Source organism: Chanos chanos, chromosome 4 (assembly GCF_902362185.1).
Source record: "Chanos chanos chromosome 4, fChaCha1.1, whole genome shotgun sequence".
In the NCBI taxonomy this organism is placed as follows: domain Eukaryota; kingdom Metazoa; phylum Chordata; class Actinopteri; order Gonorynchiformes; family Chanidae; genus Chanos; species Chanos chanos.
Window position 1 is genome coordinate 11,813,330 of NC_044498.1, and position 10,432 is coordinate 11,823,761.

The window sequence follows — 10,432 nt, forward strand, 5'->3', positions numbered from 1 at the left end:
TCACAACTTCCTCATATATACTCTGAATATAAATTGATTTTATATAATTTGGGAGCGATGAGAAAAGGTATCGTATGACTCAGTTTAGTGTCAATGGATGGCACATATTGCCCTGGTTGTTTAAATAATGTATCTAAATGACATATTTATGATATACACTGTCCCTACATAATTACATAATGTCACGATACCATGTATTTGGGAAAAAAAAAAAAAAAAAAACGAGTTAGTTTACAAACAGGAATATGTGCTCCCCCCAATTAGCCTTTAATGGATTTTGCCAGATGGTGTAAAGGCTTTGGAGATAATATGAAGTATGAAGTACCACAAACAACTAGACATTCAAACTATGGACCTATCAGTTAATGACTTTAATGTGGCATATTTGTGTTAGATGAATGTAACAAGACAGACCAGTCAGTGAGCAAACAGTAAACACAAAAGGAAAACGTTACACAGGTACACATAATGTCAGCTAAACTGAACTAGTCCTGGCTCTAGGAGTCACGCAGTCCTGCTGGCGCGTCCCTTCTCTGAAAGCAGCTCTCTTCTGCGCTAGCTTCTTTTTTCCCCATTTGCGTTCACATGATATGTTCACAAGAAGTCAGAAGTTACTATTTCTCTCTGAGGCAGAATAAACTCAAGATTCTTCGGAAAATTTCTTGCTTTTTCATTTGACATTAAGGTGAATTTCACTTATTTCTGTTAGCCCCGCCCATGGTTCCTTTTATCATCCAATCACGACATGCGCTTTGGATCACCTAATGAACTTAAATGCCACACCCTTTTTCCCCCCAGTAGTCTTTGGCTTTTCTCTGCTAATCTCTATCATTTCTGCCTTGTAGGGCTATGTGCTCTGAGGTCAAGGTCTCAGTCAAATAGCTGTCTAATAGTCACAGGTCTGTCCTGGTTTGACCCTTCACAGCTGTATAGATGTGTACATCCCTCTGTGAGTCATAGTGAACTTCTTGCACTCTGAACGTCTTCTTCAGCAGGCTCAGAAACTGTTCATCTCGTTCATAACGAATTCGACAAGACAGCAGAACCACCGTGCTGTCCGAGCTGAGGTACTCCAAGGTACGCAGCAGGGCAGAGAATGTCTCTTCCAAATACACAATATCTGCCCCCAGGATGAGGTCAAAGCCACCAGACGGATAGCGTTCCAGGTCCTCCCCCCAGGACAGTTCAGACACTTGCACTGCCCTCTGCTGGTCAGGCGGAATGTTGCTTCGTACATTTTCAGTCAGAAACTCCAAAGCGGGCTTGCGGTCAGTGACTGTCACATTCGCTCCTGCACAGATGTGAAAAACCATAGGGTTTAGATTTTAATCTCAGTTGAATGAAAACATTTGCCAGTTAAAGTATTTTTTGCAAGCCGAGAAGCACTAATGGCATTTTTAATTTTCATGTCAAGGAAACATAAATTCTCACCCAGGAGGGCAGCCACAATCCCTACGAGTCCTGTTCCTGCACCCAGCTCAACTGCAGTCTTTCCTTTCAAGTCAATGTGACCCAGCTCGAGGTACATGCACAACACCACAGCCTACACAAAGACAGAAGAAAAATACAAGTCATTTTTGCGTTCTGTAAGCTGTCTCATAACAAAGGCTTTTTTCTGAAGTTTGACTGTGTAATATGACACCCATGACCGTAGCAAACTGGAATGGTTAGGCAGACTGCAGTGCAGACACTGTTGTTTAACCTCCACTCACAGATTATGATAGGAAGAATTTAGCCACGATCTAAAGAGCTACGGTTAATATCTGTTTTGTGCATGAAGAAGAATATGTGATCAGTGCACTCACTGCATCCCACACCACAGCAGCCACCCCCAGTCGGTTCCAGTCCTGAGTTAGTCGCAGTCGGTGGTTGGCGAAATAAAACTCGGCGGATGTGTTGTGTAGTTTAGAGAGCGCAGGCACTAAATTCTCCTCGTATGGAACCAGGGCCATACTGACTGATAACTCTGTGGATGAATCTACAGTCTCACTGATGAGAAAATCTACAATCTACACTCCCTGTGCTGACACTCTAACGGCAAAGAGCAACTAATACATCACACGTGCTAACTGGACAGCGATTTTGTCAGCCAAGATGTCACACCAGCCGTTTTATCACAGATAGCCGACAGTTCATTTACTTTTTACACACATCCAGCAGCAAACAATTTAACCTGGTTGATGACTGGACAAACCACCGTTTCACACACTAACCAAGGCACTACACTGCTATCACATTTTCATATGCAGTATTGCAGGAATGGACTATAAAACACATTACTCAAACAGGTGGGTTTGTCGAGGATGCGACGACCACAAAGTAAGCAAGTTAACATTCGCTGTTATTAAAATCTGCCGTTGTCGGGTGCCATAGCTAAAGAGTGTCCCCTAGCGTTTAGGAGTTCTATTTATCAGACGAGCTAAAACGAATTTGGGAGATTTAGCGGGAGTTTGACAGAATTACACGAAAATGGAAGATTTTGACATAACAGATGAAAATACTTGTTAATCTGCCATTTAAAAGAGAAACGATTAAATCCGAAGCCTGATGAAGAAAGTGGGCTGTTGTTTTTAGTATGAATTGGTGACGTTCACAAGAAATGTTGAGTTACAGGTACATACTTAAAGGCTATGGGAAGTACGTCATTTACACTGACAGCTTTGAGAATATACTTACTGGAAAAAAAAAACGTTTAATAGCCACTGTCCTACACATGACAGTATAAATGTGTCTTCTTGAGAGCACTGCAATAAGATGAGATGACTTTATCAGCTTTGGGTGCAAGATGTGGGTCCTGTGTTAAATGCAAGTCATATACCAACTAAGAGACACAAAGGACAGAAAACGCTCAACATATGCTTTTCTGCTTTTATTTTAGTGGAACCTCGTGTGTCCTCTCTTTAGATTGCATTAAGGGCTTCCAAGGATCACCCGTGCAGATCAGGATGGGCAGCACTGGAAGGAAATCATCAGCATGGATGGATGGGGCAGCATGATCACTCTGTAATGCGTCGGAAGGATTGAACTGTGGGACTAACTGCGCCCCATTCAACAGGTTTCCGATACTCCCCCTTCTCTAGCAGGTACTGGCGGCCCCTGAAGTTGGGGTGCTCATAGAGCACCCATACACCCTCCACGACCTTGCAGGAGTGGACCTCACAGGTGCAGAACCGCTCCAACACTGATGGACAGTCTTCAGTGGACTCATAAACATGGCCAGCAAAGTCTCCCTTGTCATAAAGCTGGATCTTATACTGGGCACCACTTGCCTGCAAACAGGAATTACAAGGTATATTGTCCATAGTTCAAGTACAGGTGGAATTGTAGGGAAAAAGAGGATGACATAAGGAAAGAAACAAGAACAGCCAGTAAGTATACGCTTTTCTCACATTCAATATTATTTAAGTATCTTTTTTTTTTTTTACAGATAGGCACAACGTTAAAGCAGGGGCTTGGGGTAAAACTTTAACCTCAATTCTAACTTGAGAGCTGTGAATTAGTGTGTCATTTTGTCTAAGTTGCATCCCTTTTTAAATATACTGTTCTGAATTGTAGGTACAGGTGTGTATGGGGATGGGTTGTTGTTGTATTGCATTGATGAGTCGTTGCATTGGTATTCCACTCACAATATGGATCATCTTGCAGGAGCCGAGACGGTCATTGAGACCCATCCAGCGTTGGTATTCTGGGTACTCTCCTCTGGTCAGAACATACTGGTTTCCAGTGAAGTTAGGTCTCTCATAGACCACCCATGCCCCACTCTCCACACGAATGGAGTTGCAGCGGTTCAGGTAGACATGGAAGTCTGCGCAGTCGCTGTCACAGTCGTAGCGTCGACCCTGGAAGCTCTTGTCTTCAAAGAAAATGATCTACAGGGAAGGAAAGGAACTTGTATTCGAAATGATTTTATTAATAGCTCATACTTTACAAAAAAAAAAAAAAGATGCTAAACGATTGTTCATACTGCTGTCACTTCAACAAATGCCTATTGATGGTTACCACTACTGGAACTACAAACACCACCTGAAGTAATTCAGCCCATTATGCATTAGACATCCCACTATCTGTGTATTCATACCATGATGACATAAATACATGCACCTACTGAACACATAGTTTCTCAGTAATATGTATGCATAGTTATATAACGTATAACTACAATAAATTCTACATTATTACAATGCAACCCTATAAAACATTCTTACTTTATGTTACTGTATAAATGTGATGATATAAAAAACATTTTTTTCTATGAAGTGGGACACTGTCATGTCTCCATAATAATTTAGTTCATTTTGGCTACCTTACATAAATTCATTTATCATAAGTTACCTTACCACCTTGGTACTCACCCGGCCCATTCTGGCTGTGCTGGGTCCTACTGGCAACAGTTCTTAAGAGGAGATAGTGTGGTGCTTGTTTGGGTCTGCTCCCTGGCCTCTTTTATATCCTGTCAGAGTCTATAAATCCCACAATTGCTTTGTCATGAAAATGACATCCAAAAATTGAGTCAGTGGTTCTCGTGCTAAGCACGTTTTTCCAGAAAAGGGGGTGGGATTATTCTGTATACCAGCTGTGTTGTGTATCTGGCAACCGCTTATGGAGTAATTTGGTTACGTTTTGTTTGTTTGTGATGTGTTTGCCAGTGCATGCCTGCTTGTTTTGGGTACGTGTCTCTGGGGCATATGTGTTCAGTTGTATGTGAGTGTGTGTATGTGAGATAGATAGATAGATAGATAGATAGATAGATAGATAGATAGATAGATAGATATATGGAGAGAGAGAGAGAGAGAGAGAGAGAAAGAGCGACAAATGATATGTTATAAAAATTATGCGTACTGTGCCAGGTATTTAATATTTAAATAATAAATATTTGCATCATTTCTGTATGCCATACAATGCCATACAGTCAAATACTTTACAACGGAGCAAGGAGTGTTGGGCAGAAGGGGGCCAAAGGAGTAAGAATAGAAAGGGGGGGGGTGATGTGTGTGTCCGTATGTGTGTGTGTGTGTGTGTGTGTGTGTGTGTGTGTGTGTGTGTGTGTTTGTGTGTGTGTGTGTTTGTGTGTGTGTTTATGTGCATGTGTTTATGAGTTAAAGGCTCAGCTAACAGTTAAGCGATACTGTTCTGGAATGTGAGTACTGGCATAAGGAGCCTAGTGACAGTTTCAACCACACTCACTCTTCTTTTCTCTCTTTACATTTCTCTCTTGCTTCCAACAGCCCTCTCAAGAACATGGAGGAACCCCCTGATTGAGTGAATTACTCCATTTTAAAGAATTCACCTAAGGGCACATCTGTTTTTCCTAATCTCCCTCCCTGTTTCCTTCAACACACCAGAAACACAGGTAAGCACTCACACCTGTAATGTGTTTGTTAGAGTCACAATCCCATTCTGCACATGACAGTGCATGAACACAATACATGGCAGTACACTACTTCAGTCATTTATGCCAATTCTGCTATTATTGATTGTTATTGTGTTGGGCATATGTTTAACAGTGACTTAGCATAACGTTTTGCCCTGAAAAATCTAAACTATTCACCCTCGTGTGTATTTAATTTGCATATTTCAAGGCTGTACTTCATCTTGTTTAAACTGTAAAATTTACACTATAGCCAATATGTTACATCTTGGTTATTTTTTCATAATAAGCACAGGATCTTGTTGTTGCTGTTGTTGTTGTTGTTGTTTTTTTTCAGCAACACAAAAAAATTAATTTAGGTACTTCTCTTATTCTTAATTCCCAAATTTCCCTAAATGATGGACGTGATAAGAATCCACTCTAAGAGAAGATAATCTGTGTATTTTTCCATCTTTAAATTGGTCTATTGTCACCCTGCAGGACTGTGTGTGAGACCTGATTGGCTCTTGTGAAACAAGGGAATGATGTCTCAATTTAGACATGAAATGTAATGCTGTCTTTGATCTTTGTTACCTTCGTTCGTGTGATTATATCATAAAAACCTAAATGTGGATACTTCCTCTATGTCACCTTTGTAGATTTTTTGCATTTCTATTGCAGGCCTATAGAGAAAGTATTTTATCGTTGTCAGTGTAACTGATTACTGCGGCTGGTGTAATTTGATGTCGTGGAGCAGGCTTTTTTAGCCGGGTGTAGCGCGAATATCCTAGGGGTTTGTTTCGGTGCTATAGTGGCTTCGTCAAATTTTTGACTGAAATGTGACTGTCAAGCTAAATTCCCTTAAAGTCTCAAGGGGTACTAGAGAATAATGATTTCGGTTGAAGGGGTTCAGTGGAACCACTCTCCAAGAGCAATTCTGAGTTTGGTGGTCTGCAAACGTATGAAGTCAATATACACAGCAAATTGACCATGATTTAATTTACCTAGTGTTTATATGGTTTTATTGGGCTGATGTGCGAGAACAGTAGCACTTAGAGACAATGTAGGACTGGCGAATGTGACTGAAATGTGATATTCTAAACAATATCCGTCCTTGGTTCTTTCAATGAAACTTTCATCAGCAGCGTCGCAATGGACTCTACTATGTAGCCATAATGGCATGGACCCTTTACTAAATATCATTGTTCCAACATTTCTTGGTGGACTCGACCTGCCAATGGAAATGTTACCAAGTGAGTGTTCGCTGGCCTTGGTCAAAAAGCAGAGCATAAGACTGAACTTGCACTGCTAGAGTCAACTGGCCATGGTTTTGCTTTTTCATTTATACATATACAAAAGTTGTAAGCAGACATAACAAACCGTTTCCCGCCACATTTATGATAGTTGCAAAGTGGAAAGTTCCATTTAGTTAATTTCTGGAGGGGGCGGGGTGGATATCTCGTCAAAGAAAAACTAATTTACAATTGCTTAATTTTTAATTTCTTAGATTGTTGTGACGGAATTATTGTCAAAGATTATTTGTGTTTTTTCATTGCGGCTGTTGTTTAGAGTGTTGTATAAAGGTGTTATTAGAGATTTTGTCGTAGGTATTTCTTTATTTTCATGGATTTATACACTTTAAATATTGACATGCCTGCTCAGTCGACTTTTTTTTTCTCGGTTTCTAGTCATAGGGAGGTTGTAAAGGGAGGGAATTTGTTGAATTTCTGTGGGGTGGTCAGTCGATTTATTGGTAATTCAGTTTTATTTGAATTTAGTAATTGTCGTTTAAGAATAATTTGGTTTATATAATCTCTGTTTCTTTGCCAAAGATTAACCCAATCAAGCTGACCCAGGGATGGAAAACGAGACAAGCGTAAGATGTCATCCATTGTCTAGTTTGAAGTGAATTTTCACTGTCCTGTAACTAGATGATATTGCTTAACGGCTAAGGGGAATATATTAGTTTAATGAGAGTTACTTTGTACCGAAACCACCTTATTCTTGACCATTGTTTAGTGCATTTTACATTGTGCTAAATTAGCTAGAGAGGTTTTCTATGTAATCGCTATCGATCGTTGTCTAAGCCGCTAAGCTAGCGGCTAACGCTGCTATAGGGGCAGTTTATAAGGTAATATATATACATGAAACTATTTATATATATCCCAAAGATACCTGGGTAATGCGTGTTAATGAGCACTTAACACTGAGCTTTAGTTATAGTTAGTTAAATACAGATGTTTCTAGTTTTCCCCTTTGTAAAGTTAATGTTAAATGGCAAGTTGGTAAAAAGTTTTATTTTGTTTTATTTTGAAAGCTGTGGTTAACAATGTATTGGGTAACTCGAGTAGTAAGTGAAGTCTAGACATTTTGCCTATAGTTTAATGTAACTTACTGAAATATTTAGTGTTCATTTAAAATACAGATCCAGACAAGTGCTCCTTCCTCAAGCCCCACGTCCCCTGAACGAGATACTCTGTTGCATCATGCACCACGGTTTGGCACTGTTATACCGAACCGAATCTTTGTGGGAGGAATAGATAATAAGGTGAGTGTATCAGTTTTATTATTGTCTGCATTACAGATATCTTAAAAAGAGGATCCCTCTACTATAAATCAAATCAATCAATCGGTGTAATACATTGTTGGGTTTACAGTGTAGTGTATATTGGTTAATTCCCCTTGCTGTGTGTTGGTTTGTCGCTGCAGACTAATGAGAATGATCTTAGACGTTTCTTCTCTCAGTATGGAACCGTGAAAGAAGTGAAGATTGTTATTGATCGTGCTGGTGTGTCAAAGGGGTGAGCCATTTTCTCCTGTCTCCAGTCTCTAGTAAACAGCTCATTCTGTTACTACATAAAAATATTGACATCTTGGAATTTGGCATGAACTCACATTCTATATATTATTGAAGAATATTTTAAATTATATTTTGTACACGCTAACGAGGTTGTTTAAAAAGAGTGTTGAGAACTATTGATTCATACCTCTGTGAGTATAATTTTATGATTCTGTGTGAAAATTTCTCAGGTATGGCTTTGTCACATTTGAAACTCCAGAAGATGCCCAGAAGATTCTTCAAGATGTGAGTATGGGGAGATTGAATTCTGAGTCTTAGGAATGTATTCTCATTCCCTTGTAGGATGAGAAAGGGTTTACAGTTTTACTGCTTCTGCTAAAGTCAACTGGATAATGATTAGTCTGCTTGTTAGCATTTTAATCTGGTCAAATGAGACAGGGATATCTCATTCACACCTCATTAACACGGTGTATGTTACATTCGGCTGCGTTATGCCTGTGTACACTCACCATCAGCGACCTGTAGGATCACGTCTCCCACTTATCCTTTGGTTCTCACTTTTCCCATCCCTGCCTGTATTTAAACCTCCTCTCTGTTTTTTTTTCCCCAGGCTGACCAACTTTCTTTTCACGATAAGAAACTCAACATTGGTCAAGCTGTCCGCAAAAAGCAAGTGGGAGTTCCATGTAAGAGGCCTGTGACTGATATCATGCTCCTAATCTATGCTTTATGTTCCAGAATATTCCAAAATTTGAGGTTTCACAGATTGACCAATAAACTTTTTTGCTGGTGTGGATCTAGTCAGAGCACTTCATCGTGTGTCCATGTGTGTATCGGTCTCTGTCGAAATCAGGTGGTACTGCAGTTCCTAACCACAACCCTGCTCTGGGCTTCCCAGGCCACTGTGGTACCATGTACCTCACCACCCCCGCAGGCTACCCATATACCTACCATAACGGTGTGGCCTACTTCAACCAGCCAGACATCAGCCCTGCCAGTGCACACTGGCCTGTGAGTGTCCTTTAGTGATCTGCTAAAATCCCACCCTCAACAGGCTTTGTTTGCTAAAGCCCACTGAGGATGTGTGGATTTATTTAAGCGTTTCAAATATAGTCTCTGTTGTCTGTAGGTTTTTGGCGGGAAAGTATTTTACATGGTCTTTGTGATATAATTTATTACAGAATTTCATATTGAATTCATACGTATTTTGTCTGTTTATTCTTTGTGTGCGCGTGTCTCAGTCACGCACAGTGTCTGGATCTCCCATTATGCTTACACATCCCAGCCCTCAGATCTACCCACAGTCAACTTGCCCCCTTTACCAGGTCAAAAAACCTTTGTTAGAACCCCTACCGCTTTAATGAATATGCTAATAACAGTCTTATGCCATTGTTATTTAATTCCTCCCTTGTATTTCAGACTCCCACCCAGTGTGTATCTGGACCCCTAACCTGGAATTTCCCGCAAGTAGAGGTGTGTGTCTGTTGTTTTGTGACTTAACATAATGATGTTCCTAAATATTGAAGGTTAACCTCACACAATATGTGTTTTAGTCTCCTGTCCCCTCTAGCCCTGTGTTATATGTGCAGCCACCAGAGATGCTGTACCACCCAATGGAGCTGACCCCAGACAGTGGATGTGCCCAACCAGCTCTGCCTTTAGTGGAGACTACCATTCCTGAGGTGGGTTAAAACACACTTACATACACACACAACTCATGTTAGAAGTAATACATGAACTCTGTGACAGCGTATGTATTATTAAAACAGCCCTACGTGGATCACGTGGTGCAGCAGGCATATCATCAGACTTACGTCCAGAACGCTACAGGAATTCCTACAGTTATCATGCCTCAGGAGGGAGGAAAGGTCAGAGGTCATGTATGTCATGTTCACAAAGCACTTATGATTTTTACATATAAAAAACACATATTACATATGAGTATGCACATATAAAATGTGTGATCAAAGAATCTCACTTCAAGTCTAGCTGTCATTCATTGCTCATTCTTGGAAGTAGTGGTATGGAAATTTGCCAATAGGGGGATGGTTTGAATATAGACCTTTACGTTCCATATTCTGAAGCCAGTTGTGAATGCATAAATACTCTTTTATTCATCTCTTCCTCAGGAACAGAGGTTTTACCCGATGAGACGAGGGATTCCTCACTCTGTTCACCTGAAATCCAGGTATAGTCGGAGCCCTCATTATGCTCACATGCGGAAGAGCTACCGCCCTGACATCTCAGAGCTCTCTCCCTCAGCTGTCACTCAAACTCTCAAGTAG

The 10,432-nt window shown here is 40.5% G+C and overlaps 3 protein-coding genes across 5 annotated transcripts; 1 reads left to right on the forward strand and 2 right to left on the reverse strand.

The window, feature by feature from the left end:
* Positions 1 to 448: 448 nt before the first annotated feature.
* On the reverse strand, positions 449 to 2,296 carry mettl21a (methyltransferase 21A, HSPA lysine). Of its 2 annotated transcripts, none has more exons than XM_030772013.1 (3): positions 1,806 to 2,296; positions 1,432 to 1,543; positions 449 to 1,291 (listed from the first exon to the last, which is right to left on the reverse strand). In XM_030772013.1, exons 1-3 carry the CDS (start codon positions 1,950 to 1,952, stop codon positions 894 to 896), a joined length of 657 nt encoding a protein of 218 aa, XP_030627873.1. In that variant the 5' UTR covers positions 1,953 to 2,296; the 3' UTR covers positions 449 to 893. The 2 variants fall into 2 exon arrangements, with proteins under 2 accessions (XP_030627873.1, XP_030627872.1); XM_030772012.1 differs by having other exon boundaries at positions 449 to 1,288; positions 1,420 to 1,543.
* Positions 2,297 to 2,996: 700 nt separating this feature from the next.
* Positions 2,997 to 4,361, reverse strand: crygs1 (crystallin, gamma S1). Of its 2 annotated transcripts, none has more exons than XM_030770509.1 (3): positions 4,353 to 4,361; positions 3,627 to 3,869; positions 2,997 to 3,269 (listed from the first exon to the last, which is right to left on the reverse strand). In XM_030770509.1, the coding sequence occupies exons 1-3, from the start codon at positions 4,359 to 4,361 to the stop codon at positions 2,997 to 2,999; spliced, it is 525 nt and encodes a 174-aa protein (XP_030626369.1). The 2 variants fall into 2 exon arrangements, with proteins under 2 accessions (XP_030626369.1, XP_030626368.1); XM_030770508.1 differs by having other exon boundaries at positions 4,341 to 4,361.
* A 2,832-nt stretch (positions 4,362 to 7,193) lies between these two features.
* On the forward strand, positions 7,194 to 10,432 carry LOC115810140 (protein boule-like). Its single transcript, XM_030772065.1, has 11 exons — positions 7,194 to 7,223; positions 7,773 to 7,895; positions 8,057 to 8,148; positions 8,378 to 8,432; positions 8,758 to 8,833; positions 9,001 to 9,158; positions 9,389 to 9,472; positions 9,567 to 9,620; positions 9,701 to 9,829; positions 9,917 to 10,015; positions 10,277 to 10,432. The coding sequence occupies exons 1-11, from the start codon at positions 7,206 to 7,208 to the stop codon at positions 10,430 to 10,432; spliced, it is 1,044 nt and encodes a 347-aa protein (XP_030627925.1). The 5' UTR covers positions 7,194 to 7,205.